This window comes from Panthera leo, chromosome C1 (genome assembly GCF_018350215.1).
Source record: "Panthera leo isolate Ple1 chromosome C1, P.leo_Ple1_pat1.1, whole genome shotgun sequence".
NCBI lineage: Eukaryota > Metazoa > Chordata > Mammalia > Carnivora > Felidae > Panthera > Panthera leo.
The window spans coordinates 131,305,910-131,329,597 of record NC_056686.1 but is presented as its reverse complement, the minus strand read 5'-3'; the positions used below and the strand labels follow the sequence as shown (position 1 = coordinate 131,329,597).

The 23,688-nt window shown below is 35.5% G+C and overlaps 1 protein-coding gene across 1 annotated transcript in view; it reads left to right on the top strand.

The window, feature by feature from the left end:
• Positions 1 to 23,688, top strand: part of LRP1B (LDL receptor related protein 1B) — a 1,882,572-nt gene that overhangs the window by 1,207,665 nt on the left and 651,219 nt on the right. The window contains exon 21 of the mRNA XM_042948663.1: positions 6,168 to 6,350. Within this exon, the coding sequence (XP_042804597.1) occupies positions 6,168 to 6,350 (183 nt within the window). The remainder of the gene's footprint in view (positions 1 to 6,167; positions 6,351 to 23,688) is intronic.

Here is a 23,688-nt window from a genome sequence, read left to right as displayed (position 1 = left end):
CAGAATTTTAGGAATGATGCTGACTTTGTTCAGAATATCCCATTCTACTTCTCCCCCTGCCCTTTCCTGTCTCTTAATCATGAACAGAACTCGTTTCTTTTCCTCTGTCATAAGAATTCTTCATCTGAAGTCCCCAAGTCCAAGTTAGTTTTCTCCTCTGCATGCTCTCATGGTGTTCTCTCCTACTATAGCACTTAGGACATTGCTTTGTAACTGCCTATGTTGCCTACTTCCTTATATACCCATTCTTTTATGATCTTTCCAAGGCAGCAACAATATCTTCCATTTGGCCACCTGAACTCCAAGAGCCACTTACCTGGTTTCCCTTTTTCCACATAAGCCTCATAATATCTCTCTCTCTCTCTCTCTGTCTCTGTCTCTGTCTCTGTCTCTATTTTTTTGCTTTCCACACAGCAGCCAGTGAAAGATTTTAATAGTGTAGATTACATTACATCATCACCATTCCTCTGTTGTATAATCTCCAGTAGATAGCTACATACTGAACTGATCTTGCCATGGATGTTGATAAAGCCGTGCAACATCTAGCCCCTGCTCATTTTAGCCACCCTTGTTCACTTCCTTCTCTTTCTGTAAAAACAAACATTGTTTCCTGCTTTGTAATCTTTGCATTTGTTATTTCTTCTAACTATCCTCTTTACTCTAACTTGCATGGCTAGCTCTTCCCCTTCATTTTGGTCTCTTTTGAAATAATACCTTTTCAGAGAGACTTCCATAATCACCCTTGTCAAGACGTTCCCTATACCCAAGTCACTCTTTACAGCAGTCATCAAAGATATTTACTATATATTTTCACCTCTTCCTTTTCCTGGGCACACAGCAAGAATGTACTTCTTGGAAACTTTGTGACTGGTTGGAACCAACTTGATGTGCCTCACCCCCTTCCTCTATAGCATTACTTTGATCCATTTTCTTCACAACATTTACTACTACCTAATCTAATTTATGTATTTGTGTAACTATTAATTAAGTGCCTGTGCTCCTCTTCCCTCATGTTAGCTCTGTGAGAACAGTAAAGTCTCTCTCTTATGGACTGTTCTATCCTAGTACTTGGAAAAATACCTGGTAATTTGCAATAAATGTGTTGAAAGAGCAAATGAAGGAGTGATTGAGGCCAGTATTCTCATTTAAAAAATTATGAAACCAATTTGGTAGATCTCTGCCACTAAGATGTGTGATTGTGGGGAACAATGCTCAAAGTTTTTGATTCCTTGCATCTTTCTTCTTTCCTGATTGGCAACCAATTGAAGAAACAATTCCAAGAAGGCTAGACTACATCATTGGACTTGTAATTTATTGATATTTTCATAAAATATGAAATTTTGCCATGATCTCGCAACAGAACAAAATGAATAGTATATTTTATTAGAGAAGAAATAGGCTGAACAACAGTATTTTAAAAAAAAAAGTAGGGGTGCCTGGGCATCTCACTCGGTTGAGCGTCGGGCTTCGGCTCAGGTCATGATCTTGCGGTCCATGAGTTCGAGCCCCGTGTCGGGCTCTGTGCTGACAGCTGGGAGCCTGTATCCTGCTTTGGATTTTGTGTCTCTCTTTCTCTCTGCCCCTCCCTCGCTTGCACTCTGTCTCTCTCTCTCTCAAAAATAAACATTAAAAAAATTAAAAAAACAACAAAAGTAAATGAATTTATAGGCACTTCATAATTATTGTATGGGCTAATTATTTCTTTTTTTTTTTTTTTTACCTATTCTTAAGCTCTACAAGAGAAAGGACTTGTAAGAAAGTAGTAATGGTACAGTGGTAAAGAAAGCAGCCTCTAAAGTTTATTTATGTGGGTTCAAATCTCATCTCTGCTGCTTATCTGTATAACTTCAGACATACTTATTGTGGTTTTTGTTTCTGTGAAATGGGGTGCTCTCAAGGCAGTTTTGTTTATTTTTAATCAAAATCAAAAAGAACAGATGAGTGATCCTTTTTTCACTGGGTTTTAATCCATTCTAATATGATTAATTTGAAGCATAAGCAAAATCAAATGCCATATAAACTACTATTTACATGCAAGGTATATAGAATGGGAATTAAAATTAAAAACAGGAAAGTGTGTAATTGGTCTTAGCATTCCCCTTGGAGTTTGCCATGAGTCAAGAAAAGCTCTGAATCCCTTCCACAGGGGAAAAGATGCATAACAACATAAAGCATCATGTATAATTTCTGAGATCTTATAAATCCCTAAAGCTTATCCATGGATTTCCTGAATCTACAAACACCAAAATAAGAGACCCTATCCTAGATAGCTTTTGTTTTTAATTGAGTCTTAAAGAACATTATGGACATTAATAGATGAAGTATAAACAGGAAGGCAGCCCAGATTGGGAGGAATTACCTGATCAGGAGGGGGAGGTATATATTAGTGACATGTGTGTAAGCATTATTAGGGGGATAATTGTTTCACCTTTTAGATTTGAATGTTTATAATGATATATTGTATCTCCTTCTCCAGGTAATACTATCATTTTAAACTTACTACAATTAGGTGGTTTCTGGTGCCACTTACTAGATAGTATACTCCCCCATAGAGGTTTAGACATGGATAGTTTAGGAAGAAAAAAAAGCCTCAGGGAAATATCACATTTGTATTCAGATTTATAAGATAAATGTTTATTTAGAATAAGAAAACAGATGAGTGGATTCATTCATGAAGCACAAATAGATAAACCAAATAATACCAAGCAAAGCAAAGAAAATGCAAATGGAAATGGGAAAAAAAAACAAAAACCAAAAAACAAAAGACCTCAGACAATTAGCAACACACTCTCTCCCTTTCATAGATTACATTTTGATTTGTGTGACCACAATTTATTTCCAGCTCTAAATGACATTGAGCTAAAAAGCTGAGATTCTATATGTAAAATTCCCATAGTGCTGGATCACAAATATCCCCTTTTCCCAAAGCAACAATTTGCCTTTTGCAAGTCTCTTTTTTGAATCAGATTAATATATATACATTTCTCAGTTTACATAAATCTTCTTGAGAATTTCCCATTACGTCATTGAGTTAATGGCCTAACCAGACTCTAAAGAAGTAGATATTTAAAACCAAATCTGAAACATGTTCAAAAGAATCAAAGCATTACTTTTACAATAATTAATTAAATATAGAATTCCATTCATTAATATTGACATTTTTGAGGCAATATTGCATATGAAGAAATACAAGATGGGAAGAGGAATAGAAATGTGTTGTAGAATTTGGTAAATACTATTTAATTTTATTTAAACTAATAAAGTGTTTCCTCAGTTAGGCACTTTTAAATGTAAACTATGTTATTTCTTCTCAAAATGTCTTCCTATTTCACTTTTCTATTTCTTTATTTACTTAGCATGCTTATTGTTTCCAGAAATAATCTAAATGATAACCTGGAAAGATGAAAGATTATGAAGACAAAGGACTTTTTTTTAAAAGGCAGAAAAAGGATTAGCAATGTAAATAAACCTGAGGTTGAGATTGATCCAAATAAATTCATATATGAAAAATGTTTCATAAATTCTGCTCTAAATTCTATGTAGCTATTGCAAGGAGAGAAACGTGATGAGTTTCAGGATTTTTCATGAATATCCATAAAAAGGACTTACAAAGAAGGAAAACTAATTTGCACAAGAGAATATAATTAGTGCTAATATTGAAACAAGAGTGAAATAAAATTTCCCTTACGGGTTCTCACAAGTAGATTCAAAATCAAAAGAAAATATAATTTGCAATTGCCCTACTGTCCACCTACCTCCACCAAGGAAAAAAGTCCACAAGGCAAAATACAATAAAAATGTGTATCTTCATCACTTCATCATAGTAGGAAGCTGTTAATACATATAATGTTGACATTATGCATGTACCTATATTAATACATGTAATGTATTAATACATTAATACATGTATACATGTAATTATATGAGCTGCCAGTCTCCAACTCTTATTTTACAGAATGTAGAAAAATCAATATACCATACCTTCCATTATTAAGTATTTGGAATCACTGTGTGACAACTACTTGAAATACAACTTTTATACGTTATTGGCTGAGTTCAGACTATAGGTTATAAAATTCAGCTGAGCCAAAGTTTGTGTTTTTTTGTTTTCAAGTAAGTTTAAGTCATAAGTAAAAGAACCAAAGGCTGTTTCACTGCTGCATCAAAGTTGGCCTCTTCACCATAGAATCATTTAAAGAGCTGAATAGCTCTTGGGACATCATTTGATTTGTCTCCTTTGCTCTTCTTGAATATTGAAATCACATAGGATTCTCAAGTTACCTTTAAAAAGACCTCAAGTTCGAACACTTCACAGTATCTTGTTTATGAGACCTGTCCCAGCATTCTTTACCAATATAGTTGTTAAGCCCTACCGCTAAATGTGCACTCCACAGATATCAAATTAGGTATGGTGGGAGTTTGCTGTATCACATTCCATATATATCTTCCAAATGTGCAGAGACTCTGCCATTTTTATTGTGCGTATGCAAGGAAACGTTTTGTTTAATCATGAAGACTCTAGATACCCAAAGTCAGAATGATTTGCATGACAGGAAAAATAGAAAAAGTCTCATTTTGGAAAGGCCTTCAAAGCCATCCTAAACTCAGTCTTCTCTGTAAGTTAGGTGTGATGAGTATAAGTGTTCTTTGCAGTGGTTACTTTTGAAAAGAAGTCTTACAGGTTTTCTGTTACTTGGAACAGCTATTTTCTACCAAAAGTGCTTCTTTATTCCTGCTTCAGTGGGGCTCATTTTATATATTTTTCTCATTGTTGTTCATTTTTTCAACATTGCTGCTCCAGAAATACTTAAAAAGTAGAGGTAACTCTATTTTGTGCATCTTCATACTATTGTATCACCTGACATATAATTTTTGAAAGTCTTTACATAGAGACTTTATATCATAGAAAATAACAGGGTGTAACAACTAAATTTTGTAGTTAAAATAATTATTTACAGATACCCAATTTATACCTCACAACAACCCTGCAGGCTTCACTTTCTGGATAAATACATAGTAGTCTAAAAAGATAAACTAACTGCCTTGGTGATATAAATGGCATTGTTATCTTTGACCTCAAGTGAATTTAATGTTAACTCATAACCACATGATTCCGACCAAACCATCTTATTACGTAAGTGATAATTCACCTGAAACTTTTTCAAATTTATCATAATAATATAGATTAATTGCTATTATAGATCTATTGTAGATTAATTGCTGAATATAGCTGTATGAAATACACATGTATTACATTAAAACTTCAGTGTAGAAAAATTTATACTAAAATCTATTTTACAACAGAATGTAGAGATACTGGTTAATATGATATCTCATAATATTAGATATTAATGAAAATTTAAAATACTGCTGATTATAGTCATATTCAATTGTTACACTGTTAAACATCCATATAGCCAACATTTATGGTTCCTTATTCTTGCTTAAGCTTACCTGGAGAATTTAACCTATGTTTTTAGTCAACAGGTTTTGAGGAATACTGTTATCTGGGAGCTGTTGAATTATTAATTGATAAATTGAACTTGAATGCATAGTACCTCATTAAATTCTTATGTGTCTCTGTTCTAATTCTAGAAGTGAAATCTTATGTCCTAAAGACTTTGTTAGAGTTTTTTGTATGTGTTTTTTTCAAAATTTTAAATGTTATTCTTCAAAGATATTATTAGTCAGAAAGTATTTATTTTTTGGTTATTTACCTCTTACTAGTCTAAAGGAAGTTGTCTAAAGAAATGTCAAAAGAGGAACCAACGGTCTTAACATTTATTATAGAGTGTGAAATATTTTCCTTTAATATGCCATAGAGAAAAACCCTTTCAAGATTTCATTCTTGAGTTTCTAATAAAAATCACAACAGAATATCTACATATTATCCCACTTGCTCTTCCTTTTTTCTAATGTATGTGGCACTTTCAGGAATTCTGTGGGAGGCAAGAAACATCATTTCCTCTAATTATTAATGTTCCTAAAATGAAATTGAAAATATCAGAGAGTATTACAGCTATTAAACAACTAACGTGAAAATACATTGTCTCTGGCATCGTAATACCTGAAAAGAAGAAAAAATGAAAACAAATACCATCGAGGAAAATAATAATTTCTTTCCTATCTTCTCCCTGTTGCCTCTCTCTCCCTCATTTCAATTTAAGAGATTCGCTCTCCTCCTGGTTGTAATGGGAATGAATTTCAGTGCCACCCTGATGGAAATTGCATTCCTGATCTGTGGCGCTGCGATGGGGAAAAAGATTGTGAAGATGGTAGTGACGAAAAAGGCTGCAACGGTACTTTACGACTGTGTGATCACAAAACCAAGTTTTCCTGTCGGAGTACAGGTAAGCAGAATATCGGTGCAGCTTATTCCTTGGGCGTCCTGGAGATAGAATCCTTTTGGCCTATCCTCAATGTATATCTTACCTTCATAAAAAGTGTTCTTGTGTCTCCAGTATGTTTGCTCACATTCTATATGTAATAATAGCTAACATTTATTCAGAACTATCTGTGGGCCTAGCACAGCTCTAAAAAAATGTGTTCTTCATGAACTCATTTCATCATCCCAGTTCACAGTGAAAAAACTGAAGCCCAGACAAGTTTTTAACATGCTCAAGTTAAAAAAATATGTCAAAAGAGTCTGCATGGCAGAATTGGTATTTGCAACCAAGCAATGAAGATGCAGAGTCTGGGGTTTCAGGCTTCTGAAGGAGACAAACCCACAGACAGTATTCCTCTTTGTACAGATAAATCCTCAACATAAAATTTGATGAAGATGAATAGAATGGAAAAGCAAAATTATATACATTTATTTACAACTACAGTAGATTCCTAAATTTAATTGTACCGTTGCTAAATTTCAGTAAGACAAAGGTAATGACTTCCATTCAAATCTTTGATTTGTTTTGAAAGTCACTGAAACTTTTATTAATTTTTATGATGTTATTTTATTATGACTTTTCCATTTTGTTTTCCTATATATAGTAGGTTCTAACTGACACAATAAACTAACTTATTTATTTTCCCCTCTATACTAGATGATGAGTTGAAATTTAGAGAAAAAATATATTACAATTAACTGTTGTGGTATAATTCATGAAATGGGTTATATCATCAACAAAATAATCCATGGAAAGAATTCCATATTATGGGATATATATTATAGAATCATCTCTGGGATGATGTGAAATTGCTTTTTGAATTGCCTAATCTCTGGATGATTCATTTTGCTCCCTATTATGTATTTCAACCAAAAGGTAGAGATGAAAAGTTATCATAGCTGTGGGTAAGAGAACACTCTGGAAACCATATGACTATGGGCATTTGAAGATATAAAAAGATATGGTGTTTCTTTTTTTGGACACACCTCCTGGTTACAATTAAGCATTCAAATAAGAAATAAAGAGATAAATGTAAGCTAACATGGGCATAGAGAAATAAATACTCCTGAGGCTCATTGTTAATGAGGGAGTTGTGTTTTCAAAATGGTTACTTTTCTAACAATATTTTTAACAATTATGTGACTCTTTTCATTTGTTAAAGTAAGCATTTTAATTTTGGGCTTATTGGTTAAAAACTGTGACTTTAAGTTTAATAATTATCTTTTTGGAGCACACTATATTGATTGAAAATTAATAGATGAATAACTTGTTAAACAATAATATAGGGAGGAAGAACCTTTTCCTATACCCATATTGGATTCATTGGCTTGGACCCTTTAAATTAGACTGGCCAAGGATAGATTAATAATAAAACAAAACCAGAAAAAGTTTATTTACACATATATCATACATGCATGTGGGAAAACTCAGTGATGAGTGACTGACTCCACAGGATGGTTACAACTTGGGCTTACATAGAAGTTTAGCAAATAACAGTAAATTTGTAGAAAAATGATGAAATAAATGAAAAGGATTTTGAGTTTATAGGGATGGCAAATTGTAAGCAGGTAAATGTATGGGAGAACTAACAGAAGACAAGGCTAGTTAATAAAGGGTGTGCATGTCCATTTTGGCACTGATTTTTCTATTTCCTTCATGCTATGCTATTTCCTTCATGCTTCCTATTTCTATTTTGCTTCTAGGGAAGTGTATACTTCCCTAGAAAAGGATTTATACCAGTCCTCATTTCTCAGAAGTTTATGCTTATAATCAGATAAGGGAGGCTATAGCAATGCTTCTTTCTACATCTGTTGGATCTCAGATGCCTTCACTCAAAATAACGCTTCTGTTAAAATGGCATATTTTGGGGGTAGTATATTTTGATCCCATACGCTGGATATCTTTGGAGAATTGAATTCTGAGAGACAATTTTATGTATGTTGTCTTGGGATTTGGATTATCCCATTAATAATGTTTTTAATCAAACATAAATAAATGTACGAAATACTTATAAACCAAAATTTAATGAGAAAAAGCAGAACTGAAATAAAATTTATGTTGAATTATCAAAGTATAATATATACTGAAATATAGTATAGCATGGCAAATATATACAGTTGATAATACTGTATTGTATAACTGAAATTTGTTAAAAGGGTAGAACTTAAGTGTCCAAACACACCCACACACACAAATAATAAATAATTGTAAAAATTAAAGCAAAATGTGAAAGTCAGTAATTTAAGCATTAATTTATTTCTAATTTAATCTGTGGCTTAAACATAGTAAACAAAATTTATTCAAACTATTTAAGGAGTCCTAACACAATTATATTTGCATATTTATGAATATTGCATATATTAAAGAGAACTTTAAACATAAGCATTGGATTAAAAATGTGTACATGTCTATAATATTTTTGATATTTTTAAAATTTACCTTAATTAAATCATTAGCTTTACAAGCTAATATACCTTTAAACTACCCAAGACGCTGAATTCAGGGTCCATATTTATTTTTCAAAGACTTCTAAATGCTAGCTTAAACATTTAAAAGTTTTCAAGGTAATCTATTAACATTTGTTGGTTACAGTGGCTTTTCTTTTATACATAAATTGCCGTATATTAGAGTAAAAATGTAAGCAGATTAATGTTACTTTATTCTTATAAAGAAGAGAATGTGAGCTAAATTAAAAGTGCAATATAGTCATTAATATTGAAGAGCTTCTAATTTCAAAGGACCTATTTTTTTTATTTTTTATTTTTTTTTTATTTTATTTATTTTTTTTTTTTTTATTTTTTAATATATGAAATTTTCTGTCAAATTGGTTTCCATACAACACCCAGTGCTCATCCCAAAAGGTGCCCTCCTCAATACCCATCACCCTCCCTGCCCTCCCTCCCACCCTGCCCTCCCTCCCACCCCCCATCAACCCTCAGTTTGTTCTCAGTTTTTAACAGTCTCTAATGCTTTGGCTCTCTCCCACTCTAACCTCTTTTTTTTTTTTTTTTCCTTCCCCTCCCCCATGGGTTTCTGTTATGTTTCTCAGGATCCACATAAGAGTGAAACCATATGGTATCTGTCTTTCTCTGTATGGCTTATTTCACTTAGCATCACACTCTCCAGTTCCATCCATGTTGCTACAAAAGGCCATATTTCATTTTTTCTCATTGCCACGTAGTATTCCATTGTGTATATAAACCACAATTTCTTTATCCATTCATCAGTTGATGGACATTTAGGCTCTTTCCATAATTTGGCTATTGTTGAGAGTGCCGCTATAAACATTGGGGTACAGGTGCCCCTATGCATCAGTACTCCTGTATCCCTTGGATAAATTCCTAGCAGTTCTATTGCTGGGTCATAGGGTAGGTCTATTTTTAATTTTCTGAGGAACCTCCACACTGCTTTCCAGAGCGGCTGCACCAATTTGCATTCCCACCAACAGTGCAAGAGGGTTCCTGTTTCTCCACATCCTCTCCAGCATCTATAGTCTCCTGATTTCTTCATTTTGGCCACTCTGACTGGCGTGAGGTGGTATCTGAGTGTGGTTTTGATTTGTATTTCCCTGATAAGGAGCGACGTTGAACATCTTTTCATGTGCCTGTTGGCCATCTGGATGTCTTCTTTAGAGAAGTGTCTATTCATGTTTTCTGCCCATTTCTTCACTGGGTTCTTTGTTTTTCGGGTGTGGAGTTTGATGAGCTCTTTATAGATTTTGGATACTAGCCCTTTGTCCGATGTGTCATTTGCAAATATCTTTTCCCATTCCGTTGGTTGCCTTTTAGTTTTGTTGGTTGTTTCCTTTGCTGTGCAGAAGCTTTTTATCTTCATAAGGTCCCAGTAATTCACTTTTGCTTTTAATTCCCTTGCCTTTGGGGATGTGCCGAGTAAGAGATTGCTACGGCTGAGGTCAGAGAGGTCTTTTCCTGCTTTCTCCTCTAAGGTTTTGATGGTTTCCTGTCTCACATTCAGGTCCTTTATCCATTTTGAGTTTATTTTTGTGAATGGTGTGAGAAAGTGGTCTAGTTTCAACCTTCTGCATGTTGCTGTCCAGTTCTCCCAGCACCATTTGTTAAAGAGACTGTCTTTTTTCCATTGGATGTTCTTTCCTGCTTTGTCAAAGATGAGTTGGCCATACGTTTGTGGGTCTAGTTCTGGGGTTTCTATTCTATTCCATTGGTCTATGTGTCTGTTTTTATGCCAATACCATGCTGTCTTGATGATGACAGCTTTGTAGTAGAGGCTAAAGTCTGGGATTGTGATGCCTCCTGCTTTGGTCTTCTTCTTCAAAATTACTTTGGCTATTCGGGGCCTTTTGTGGTTCCATATGAATTTTAGGATTGCTTGTTCTAGTTTCGAGAAGAATGCTGGTGCAATTTTGATTGGGATTGCATTGAATGTGTAGATAGCTTTGGGTAGTATTGACATTTTGGCAATATTTATTCTTCCAATCCATGAGCAGGGAATGTCTTTCCATTTCTTTATATCTTCTTCAATTACCTGCATAAGCTTTCTATAGTTTTCAGCATACAGATCTTTTACATCTTTGGTTAGATTTATTCCTAGGTATTTTATGCTTCTTGGTGCAATTGTGAATGGGATCAGTTTCTTCATTTGTCTTTCTGTTGCTTCATTGTTAGTGTATAAGAATGCAACTGATTTCTGCACATTGATTTTGTATCCTGCAACTTTGCTGAATTCATGTATCAGTTCTAGCAGACTTTTGGTGGAGTCTATCGGATTTTCCATGTATAATATCATGTCATCTGCAAAAAGCGAAAGCTTGACTTCATCTTTGCCAATTTTGATGCCTTTGATTTCCTTTTGTTGTCTGATTGCTGATGCTAGAACTTCCAGCACTATATTGAACAGCAGCGGTGACAGTGGGCATCCCTGTCGTGTTCCTGATCTCAGGGAAAAAGCTCTCAGTTTTTCCCCGTTGAGGATGATGTTAGCTGTGGGCTTTTCATAAATGGCCTTTATGATCTTTAAGTATGTTCCTTCTATCCCGACTTTCTCAAGGGTTTTTATTAAGAAAGGGTGCTGGATTTTGTCAAAGGCCTTTTCTGCATCGATTGACAGGATCATATGGTTCTTCTCTTTTTTTTTGTTAATGTGATGTATCACGTTGATCGATTTGCGAATGTTGAACCAGCCCTGCATCCCAGGAATGAATCCCACTTGATCATGGTGAATAATTCTTTTTATATGCTGTTGAATTCGATTTGCTAGTATCTTATTAAGAATTTTTGCATCCATATTCATCAGGGATATTGGCCTGTAGTTCTCTTTTTTTACTGGGTCTCTGTCTGGTTTAGGAATCAAAGTAATACTGGCTTCATAGAATGAGTCTGGAAGTTTTCCTTCCCTTTCTATTTCTTGGAATAGCTTGAGAAGGATAGGTATTATCTCTGCTTTAAATGTCTGGTAGAACTCCCCTGGGAAGCCATCTGGTCCTGGACTCTTATTTGTTGGGAGATTTTTGATAACCGATTCAATTTCTTCGCTGGTTATGGGTCTGTTCAAGCTTTCTATTTCCTCCTGATTGAGTTTTGGAAGAGTGTGGGTGTTTAGAAATTTGTCCATTTCTTCCAGGTTGTCCAATTTGCTGGCATATAATTTTTCATAGTATTCCCTGATAATTGTTTGTATCTCTGAGGGATTGGTTGTAATCATTCCATTTTCATTCATGATTTTATCTATTTGGGTCATCTCCCTTTTCTTTTTGAGAAGCCTGGCTAGAGGTTTGTCAATTTTGTTTATTTTTTCAAAAAACCAACTCTTGGTTTCGTTGATCTGCTCTACAGTTTTTTTAGATTCTATATTGTTTATTTCTGCTCTGATCTTTATGATTTCTCTTCTTCTGCTGGGTTTAGGCTGCCTTTGCTGTTCTGCTTCTATTTCCTTTAGGTGTGCTGTTAGATTTTGTATTTGGGATTTTTCTTGTTTCTTGAGATAGGCCTGGATTGCAATGTATTTTCCTCTCAGGACTGCCTTCGCTGTGTCCCAAAGCGTTTGGATTGTTGTATTTTCATTTTCGTTTGTTTCCATATATGTTTTAATTTCTTCTCTAATTGCCTGGTTGACCCACTCATTCGTTAGTAGGGTGTTCTTTAACCTCCATGCTTTTGGAGGTTTTCCAGACTTTTTCCTGTGGTTGATTTCAAGCTTCATAGCATTGTGGTCTGAAAGTATGCATGGTATAATTTCAATTCTTGTAAACTTATGAAGGGCTGTTTTGTGACCCAGTATATGATCTATCTTGGAGAATGTTCCATGTGCACTCGAGAAGAAAGTATATTCTGTTGCTTTGGGATGCAGAGTTCTAAATATATCTGTCAAGTCCATCTGATCCAATGTATCATTCAGGGCCCTTGTTTCTTTATTGACTGTGTGTCTAGATGATCTATCCATTTCTGTAAGTGGGGTGTTAAAGTCCCCTGCAATGACCACATTCTTATCAATAAGGTTGCTTATGTTTATGAGTAATTGTTTTATATATCTGGGGGCTCGGGTATTTGGCGCATAGACATTTATAATAGTTAGCTCTTCCTGGTGGATAGACCCTGTGATTATTATATAATGCCCTTCTTCATCTCTTGTTACAGCCTTTAATTTAAAGTCTAGTTTGTCTGATATAAGTATGGCTACTCCAGCTTTCTTTTGGCTTCCAGGAGCATGATAAATAGTTCTCCATCCCCTCACTCTCAATCTAAAGGTGTCCTCAGATCTAAAATGAGTCTCTTGTAGACAGCAAATAGATGGGTCTTGTTTTTTTATCCATTCTGATACCCTATGTCTTTTAGTTGGCGCATTTAATCCATTTACATTCAGTGTTATTATAGAAAGATATGGGTTTAGAGTCATTGTGATGTCTGTATGTTTTATGCTTGTAGTGATGTCTCTGGTACTTTGTCTCACAGGATCCCCCTTAGGATCTCTTGTAGGGCTGGTTTCGTGGTGACAAATTCCTTCAGTTTTTGTTTGTTTGGGAAGACCTTTATCTCTCCTTCTATTCTAAATGACAGACTTGCTGGATAAAGGATTCTCGGCTGCATATTTTTTCTGTTTAGCACACTGTAGATATCGTGCCAAGCCTTTCTGGCCTGCCAAGTTTCAAAGGAGAGATCAGTCACGAGTCTTATAGGTCTCCCTTTATATGTGAGGGCACGTTTATCCCTTGCTGCTTTCAGAATTTTCTCTTTTTCCTTGTATTTTGCCAGTTTCACTATGATATGTCGTGCAGAAGATCGATTCAAGTTACGTCTGAAGGGAGTTCTCTGTGCCTCTTGGATTTCAATGCCTTTTTCCTTCCCCAGTTCAGGGAAGTTCTCAGCTATAATTTGTTCAAGTACCCCTTCAGCACCCTTCCCTCTCTCTTCCTCCTCTGGGATACCAATTATGCGTATATTATTTTTTTTTAGTGTATCACTTAGTTCTCTAATTTTCCCCTCATACTCCTGGATTTTTTTATCTCTCTTTCTTTCAGCTTCCTCTTTCTCCATAACTTTATCTTCTAGTTCACCTATTCTCTCCTCTGCCTCTTCAAGCCGAGCCATCGTGGATTCCATTTTGTTTTGCAATTCGTTTAAAGCGTTTTTCAACTCCTCGTGACTGTTCCTTAGTCCCTCGATCTTTGTGGCAAGAGATTCTCTGCTGTCCTGTATACTGTTTTCAAGCCCAGCGATTAATTTTATGACTATTATTCTGAATTCACTTTCTGTTATATTATTTAAATCCTTTTTGATCAGTTCATTAGCTGTTGTTATTTCCTGGAGATTCTTCTGAGGGGAATTCTTCCGTTTGGTCATTTTGGAGAGTCCCTGGCGTGGTGAGGACCTGCAGTGCACTTCCCCTGTGCTGTGGTGTATAACTGGAGTTAGTGGGCGGGGCCGCAGTCCGACCCGATGTCTGCCCCCAGCCCACTGCTGGGGCCACAGTCAGACTGGTGTGTGCCTTCTCTTCCCCTCTCCTAGGGGCGGGATTCACTGTGGGGTGGCGTGTCCCGTCTGGGCTACTTGCACACTGCCAGGCTTATGTTGCTGGGGATCTGGCGTATTAGCTGGGGTGGGTAGGCAAGGTGCACGGGGGCTGGAGGGGCAGGCTTAGCTCGCTTCTCCTTAGGTGATCCACTTCAGGAGGAGCCCTGTGGCAGCGGGAGGTAGTCAGATCCACTGCCGGAGGTTTGGCTCCGCAGAAGCACAGAGTTGGGTGTTTGCGCGGAGCGAGCAAGTTCCCTGGCAGGAACTGGTTCCCTTTGGGATTTTGGCTGGGGGATGGGCGGGGGAGATGGCGCTGGCGCCTTTGTTCCCCGCCAAGCTGAGCTCTGCCGTCCGGGGGCTCAGCAGCTCTCCCTCCCTTTGTCCTCCAGCCTTCCCGCTTTCCGAGCAGAGCTGTTAACTTATGACCTCCCAGACGCTAAGTCGCGCTTGCTGTCGGAACACCGTCTGTCCGGCCCCTCCGCTTTTGCCAGCCAGACTCGGGGGCTCTGCTTGGCCGGCGAGCCGCCCCTCCGCCCCGGCTCCCTCCCGCCAGTCCGTGGAGCGCGCACCGCCTCGCCGCCCTTCCTACCCTCTTCCGTGGGCCTCTAGTCTGCGCTTGACTCCGGAGACTCCCTTCTGCTAATCCTCTGGCGGTTTTCTGGGTTCTTTAGGCAGGTGTAGGTGGAATCTAAGTGATCGGCAGGACGCGCTGTGAGCCCCGCGTCCTCCTACGCCGCCATCTTCCGGAACCTCCGGACCTATTTTTTTTAATGTTTTATTTATTTTTGAGAGAGAGAGAGAGAGACTGAGTATGAGTGGGGGAGGGGCAGAGAACTAGAGGGAGACAGAACCGAAAGCAGTCTCCAGGATCTAAGCTGTCAGCACAGAGCCCGACTAAGGCTTGAACCCACGAACTGTGAGACAATGACCTGTGTTCAAGTTGGAGTTTTAACTGACTGAGCCACCCACGAGCTCCTCAAAGGACCTATCTTCGCTAAGAACTACACTCTTCCATATTTGGTCCCTCACACCAAGACCAATAAGTTGCGGTTATATTATAGTTAAGCAGTCTGGTGGGGAAATTTCATATCTACCTCTTATGGGAAAGAAACTCAGAAATGCATTCTTCACATTGGAAAAAAGAAAAATATGTGATATTATACAATGATGTCAAAGTTTGGGGATAAGAGGCCCTTTGGTGGTTAGTAAATTTAACCCAAACCTTTCACTTGTAGAAATCCATGTAAGGAACAGCAGAAGTGTATAAAGATAAATACAAAAAGATTTTCAATGCAACATTTTGTTTTAATAGCTCCCAAACTAGAAATAATGCAATCCCCATCATTAGGGGCACTACTTAATAATTATAGTGCATTCACACAATGAACTACTCAAATGTCATTAAGAAGACGTAAGAAAAAATTTCCTAAGGATGAAATTTTAAGTTCACACTTTGAATCCTTTCTCTGATGTTAAAAATACATAGAGATGATGGTAAAATATAATAGGAGAAAATGAGAGATTTGGTCGTATTAAAAAAATACATCTCTGATGAATTGAAATAAAATATAACAGCAAATGGTGGGCTGGATTGAAGCCGGATGCCTGATTGGATTGGATATGGAGACCAGTAGAGATGCACAGGTTAGGTTTAACAGGAAATGAAGTTGGGGACTGGAGCTAGGCTCACTGATGAAAAAAAAAAAAAAAGAATCGGAATAGGACTCCCTTACTTTTGAAAGAAGGGGAAAAAATACAGCTGGTTGCTTCCTAGGATGGTTACTTAACTGAAGTTGTGTGCCTAGAGAGATGGAAGGCAATCGCGCCAATCCTCTTGCTAGCTCAGAGACTGAAAGTGATAAAAAGACAAATACAAGATGGATTTGTGAACGAAGAGTAGGGGTGGTTATGGAGTGGGCTGAAGCAGAAACAGCAACACCTGTACAGAGTGATAGATAAACACATAAAGTCAGAGAGAAAATTGAGAATTCCTACCCAACGTAAGATTGAAAAAAAATTATAAAATCCATGAAGAAAACAATCTCTAATAAAACCAGCCATCAAAAATCAATCATGAAATGAATTTACTCAAGATTAAATGAAAACGAGATGTCTAAATGACATATCTAAAAAAAAAAGGGGTTTAAAAGAAGTATGTTTAAGATCCTCAAAGAGAAAAAAAATGGAAAAGAATATCCCTAAAGTGAACAAGAATATACCTATATTTGATTATATATAGGTGTATGATATATTGAAGTAGATATGATTAGAATAATTGTAACAGAAAAAGGTGGAAAATGGTACCTATTAGACTTGAGAATGAAATATGTCAACACGGAAATTTTAAAAAATTCTAGGATGGACATAAAGGAAACAAATTGAAAAATAATAATGTACATTTTACCCAGAAAGCATTACAGAAAAAGAGAAAATAAATAAATAAGAAAGAGCAGTTAAGATATATGTTGAAAGGGCGCTTGGGTGAGTCAGTTAATTGTCCAACTTCAGCTCAGGTCATGGTCTCACAGGCTCCTGGGTTCGAGCCCCAAGCTGGAGCCTGCTGTGGATTCTGTCTCTCTCCGCCCCTCCCCCCGCTCTCTTTCTCAAAAATAAACATTAAAAAATAAATCAAAAAGAAAGGCTACAACAGATACAAGAAAGTCCATGAGACAATATAGGTATTAACAGAAACACACACACACACACACACACACACACACACACACACACACACAGAATAAGTTTTAGCTAAAGTGAAGAACTTGATTCCTCATAAAGAAGTACATTCAGGCTTCTGAGTAAAATTAACAAACTTAACCCAAACTTCTAGAAGTCATTTTGAAATTGGATATCATCAGTTACTGAAGCTACCAGAAAGAATATTAAATTACCTAAGAAAATAGGTAATGCCACAAGAAATGCCACAAGAAAATAGAATAATAGATGCTGAAGGAAAAACACTTTCAAGCTATTATTCTATACCCAGGTAAAATATTATTGAAGATAATTCAGACATACAAAGTATACTGTATTTTTCCACATTTTTCCACGATTCTCACTAGGAAAATTATTAAGGCAATAAAAATATAGGTATTAGTGAGAAAACGAAGGGATAAGTTTAGGGACCAGAATAAAATATTGCTGAGACTAACCACAGCAACAACAAAACAAAACCAAACCAAAAAATTTAATTATAAAAATACAATCTTTAATAAATATTTTGAAATGTAAGTATCTTACAGGAAATAATACATTATAAACTTTTATACAGCAAAAATTACAGAAACCACAATGAGAAAACAATTATTAGGAAAAAATTGTATTCATTTATTCTAACCATTAAAAATCAAATAGAACAAAAGTAAGAATTTAGATCTAAGAATGCCTAGAGCAAATTAATAAAAATATAACACTTTTCTTAGAAGTAAAAAAAATACACTTTCTTTTACAAGGCTTATGAAAGATTTTTTGGAATGAGCATTTAGTGTCGCAAACATTTAGTGTCACAAACACCTTCAGTAAATTCCAAGAAGTAGAAATTATGCAGCCAGAATTGCCTGATCTAATAATTAGAAGAGTAAACAGCCCTTCCATTTGGAAATTTAATAATAAAATAAGACACTTTTTTATCTTAATTCTAGAAGGAATGAAACTGGAATTGTAGAACTTTTAAAAAATAAAGATCTGTATATATCAGAACATATGGAATATAAATAAAGCATTGCTCAAGGAAAAATTCATAACTTTGTACATTTATATGCAAGTGTCCCAAAACTCAGTGAATTTTTAGCCTTTAACAACTTCAGAAGTATAAAGTTATAAAATCATTGAAAACATCATCTGAAACTTTATTTTTAACATATAGCTAGTTTTGTGAATCTTGAATAATGAATGTTTAAGTCCGTTTCTTGTAGCTTCTAGCAGTTTGCTGAACAACAGGTGCTGAAACAAAAAAATAGTAATGCTAAAAGGTTATATTCTAAATTTGCAAAATTACATGTAATGTAAAACTCAATTTACAAAAGTATAATAGATTTAGATAAACTTTCAAATAATTTTTATGCTTACAACATTTGTATTTCTAAAGTTATTAAAGGTTAAAACTGCTCTAAGACTTTGAGACACATATATTTACATTAAAAAATAAAAATAAAAAAATATTTTTAACAATATGTAAGAGACAGTATTCACCAATTTTCTTATGTTTTGTTATGTTTCTCTACTCTCTTGCAGTTAGGTTGGGGCCAGGTGACTAGTTCTAACCAATGGACTGTATCACTTCCATGCTAAGGCACTTAAGCTAAAGTGAGCACCCTCCTGCTCTTTTGCCTGCTATCTCAGTGACCTTTTAAATTATCAGTCTAAAGAGAAAATATGCAGATTTTAGTTTGTTACTGTAGCAAGCTCATCCTAACTAATGCAATAACTACCTCAAGAAGTTAGGACATACCAACAACACAAACCAAAAGAAAAGAGAAAAACAGATCAAATTTAAATTTAGAAAAGAGAAATAAAAAACAACATAATTTGATAATTCAAGCCCTAAGTTTTTGAAAGAATAACCAAAATTGCTAATACATTAACTGACCCAATAAAGAAAACACACTGAAAATTCAGTCCATAAATGAGAACTGGAAAATAATCAGAAACGCTGAAAAATCATACCAATTAAAGAAACTAGGCAGTGTTTCAGAAATGAAATTTAAAACTTGTGTTAATAAAATTGTATATTCAGAAAATATACATTTCCAAAATTTTGTCTAGAAAGGAAAATAGGGTAATTTATTTTATTACAATAGGAAAAATAATCAAGATCTGCCCCCTTCTCATCATTCTTCCAAAAGCTCCATGTGCAGTTGAATAGTTCTACCAGATATTTCTTTTTTTCTAATTTTTAAAATGTTTTTATTTATTTTTGAGACAGAGACAGAGCAGGAGCAGGGGAGGGGCAGAAAGAGGGAGACACAGAATCTGAAGCAGGCTCCAGGCTCTAAGCTGTCAGCACAGAGCCCGACGCGGGGCTCAAACCCATGGACTGTGAGATCATGACCTGAGCTGAAGTCGGAGGCTTAACTGATTGAGCCACCCAGGTGCCCCTACCAAATGTTTCAAGGGACATTGTTCCAATGCTGTTTCATCTCCTCCAGAGCATTTAAAAGAAATAAAAGCTTTTAAGTTATTCTTTTTAGCAACATAGTATTGGTTTTACAACTCCCCAAAGTTATAAAAAGTACCTCCCTACACACAAAAATTACAGACCCTTACTACCACCATTCTAGATAAAGCATGAGCAAATCCAACAGTACATTAAGTGAATAATTGTCCACACACACACAAAAAAATCTTCCTTTTTAAAAGCAAAAATGGTCTCAAAGTGACGAAGGCAGTTAATATAGAATAAATAGGGGAAATATTTGAAATACAGATCATAACTAATTACATACCCCGATTCTTTGGTATCATTTTTAAAAAGACCAACTACTATAAAAGTTGGCAAAATTCAAAAAAGTATAAAAGGCTCTTAGACAAGTGAAGAGACAATCACCCTCACCCATCAGCGAGTCAGATCTATATTGGGACTGGATGTTTTTTCAAAAGCAGATTGGTGATTATTAACAAAACCAATAATATCCTATGTTGGTGAGAATAGATGAAGTAGACACTGATGTCAGTGAATATTGATGAACCTCTGTGGAAAGTAATTTGGTAATATATCTAGGTTTTAAAATGTGAATACAATTTCACTCACAATGCCACCTCTAAGACTTTATCCTACAAATACACTTAATTCACTGAAGGAGTGACATGTACAAAGATATTCATTTAGATGCTATTTTTTAAATATTTAATAAGGGGTTTAATAAGCTTAAGTCAGTAATTACCTGCATACCAAATAATTGACAATTTACAGAACATATTCTCCATACACAAAAGTCAAATTAGAAATAAGCACTCAAAAGACTAGAAGGCCATGAGTCTGAAAACTAAAATTACACTTCAAAATAATCAACAGATTAATAAAGAAATCTTAATACGTATATGTAAATATTTAGAACTGAATGACATGGGATATACTGTACAATTAAATTTGTGTGAAAACTTTTTTTCAGCAGACTCAATTTTTAGAAAAGTTTTATGTTCACAGCAAAAGTGAGAGGAAAGAACACATACCCCATGTCATATATAACCCCTGTTATATGTGCCCCATATACCTCCTGTTATTCCTACACATACAGCTTCCTTTACTAACAGTATCCCGCAACAGAATGGCTTATTACAGTCGATGAACCTGCATTCCTACACTGACACATCATTATCACCCAAAGTCCATAATTTACATTAGGATTTGCTCTTGGTGTTGTACAAACTGTGGATTTTGACAAATGTGCAATGATGTGCCATGTGTCCCCAAGGTATCATACAGAATGGTTTCGCTGCCCTAATAACCCTCTGTATTCTGCCTGTTTACACTCCCTTTACCCCAACCCCAGGCAACCACTGATGTTTTTACTGCCTCTGTAGTTTTACTGTTTCTAAATATGATGTAGTTGGGATCATTAGTATATATCCTTTTCAGCCTGGCTTTTTCTTCTTTCACTAAGTAACATGCATTTAATTTTCCTCCATGTCTCTTCATGACTTGAGAGCTCATTTGTTTTTAGCAATGAATAAATTACATTTTCTGGATATACCACAATTTTTTAATCCATTCATCTGCTTTTGAAAGATAGCTTGGTTGCTGCAAGTTTTGGCAATTATGATACAAACAGGTGCATATAGGTTTTTTGTGAAGACATCCCATGGAGCATGGTTGCTGGATCATATGGTAAAAGTGGGTTTTATTTTTAAGAAACTGCTGTACTGCCTTCTACCGTGGCTGTACAATTTTGCCTTCCCACCACTAACGAATGAGGAGTTCCTGTTGCTCCAGATCCTCACCAGTATTTGCTGTGTTTTGGATTTTCACCATTTTAATTGTAGCAGGATTCTTGCACAGAGAGTCATAATACCTAGGCTTCTCTTTCCAGGAAGCAACTTTATTCGTGCTGGTACAGCTCCGTTGGGTTTGTACAGAAGAACTGAGCCCCGAACACCACGTGGCATAGTTTTTTTTTTTAATGTATTTTCTATTTTTTTGTCTCCCATATATGGTATCACACAAACCTGCAGTCTCATTACGTGATCTCATGTTACAAGGTCATGAGGGATGTTGTCACGTATGTGTATAGCCAGGTTGCCTTGAGGTTTTTTTTTTTTTCTTTCCTTAGGGAGGGGACTTACCACATAATACGTGTATAGTAATATTTCCCTGTTGTTTTAATTTGTATTTCCTTAATGATATATGATTTTGATCATCTTTTATATTGCTATTTCACTAAATTGTTTCTAATAACTCAATGTTACAAAAAACCTAAATAAGCCAAAATAGGGCACTAGATGCAAACATTATGGTATATCCATATAGTAGACTATCTTGCAGCAACTTCAAAGATGGGAAATCACTGTGATCCGTGGACATGGACATTTCTGGTGATTGTCAAGTAAAAAATAAAGGAAAACAATAGGGGGCATAGTATGTAACTTTTTTTTATAGAACAGAAGTATATTTTTAACAATAAAGCATATTTGTAGAAGAATTCGTAAGAACTTCTCAATATTTGTCTCTGAATTGGGGGAATGGATGACTAGAGAAAACAAGTGAGACAGTTTATACTTGTACAGTCTCCTCTTACGATTGACTGTCTTTAAATTGGGGGCTGACCCATATAACTCTTGCTCTAGATTCCATTGGAAAAAGCAACATGTGTTTTCAAGTCAAGCCCCAGGGCAGTGTTAAGAGTTGAGGATTAAATGCTCTTTAGCAAAAGTATGTAACAAAACTCACTGGCACACATGGGGATTTAACTCTGACATTGGTTTCATAAAGGGCTTGCTCTGTGCTGATCCTCTGTGTAATGAAAATCCTCTGGGGGGCTTCTGTGAATGGCAAAGTATTACTCTTTTCCATGATTACATTGTTTTGTTTTCCTCCCCCATTGTTGTCTCAGTAGAAACAAAGTGAAATGGTTAATTTAATCATTATTTAAAAGCAATCTGAATAATTAGGACCAAACATTTCCTACAGTGGAATAGTGATTTTATTGAAATTATATGATGAATTGCATATGCAGAATTTCTAAATACAGCACTTTCCTCTCTATCCCCCATATATAACCAACCTTATAGAATTGTTTTATTTATTTTTGATGAAAAAAATGTGGTGAGCTCTCCACTGTCTATGTGTTATAGAGCTAGTAAAATACTTAGCATATTGCTTCTTATGAAACTTAGATAATTCTCTTTTGATTCTCCCAGTGGCAGTTTTAAACATGTTGCTGTATGCTATCTATTTTTTCTCTTCAATCCTATATGTGAAGAAGAAAATATTTTTGCTCAGAGGACTTTTCTTTATTAATTTTTATTCCTCTCTATAAAATGCCTAGTCCAATAACCTCAGAATCATTTTTATTAATTTTATTAAAATTTCCTATCTTCCTCCTTCTCTTCATGAAATAATCTTTTGTGGTGTACCTAGTTGTCTTACTTATCATTCAATCATTCATTCACCTTTTGCAATCTAACACCCTATCTCAACCTTTGATGGAAATTGCTGTTTTGGTGGTCACCGGGGGTGATTTCACAGTCCATACTCTTCTGTGTCTTGAGTCCTCCTCTTCCATTCAGTAACGAGAGTTCAGATAAATTGCCAAACCTCTAAGTTTCAATTTTCTAATATGTAAAATGATGATGTTGATAATGATATAATAATAATAATAATAGTAATAATAATTAGAATAGAACATACAGTAAGTACCTATTACACAATATGATCTTGATGAATGATATTTTGATTATTTTTTTTAAGATTGTTAAATATATTTTTAAGTATTCTCTACACCCACTGCGGGGCTTGAACCCACAACCCTGAGATCAGGGTCACCTGCTTCACTGACTGAGCTAGTCAGGCACCCCAACCTTTGACTAATACTGCACTTTGATCTCTTTCTCTGTAACATTTGACCTTTTTCTGCAGGGTCAAAATGTCCTGTCCTTGAAACCTTTTCTTATGAAGTCTTATAGTGGATTGTCCTCTATTCACTTACCATTTATATTCTCTTTTTTTTAGTTCACTTTTCCATGCCTGCCTCTTAGATTTAAGTTAAAAAATACTTCTTGAATGCCTAAAATGTTTCAGAAATTGTGGAGATTTTTCTCTTAATTTCTTTGTTTTGCTCCTTCTCATCTTTCTGCAAAGAAGGTATCCACAGCAATCTCTT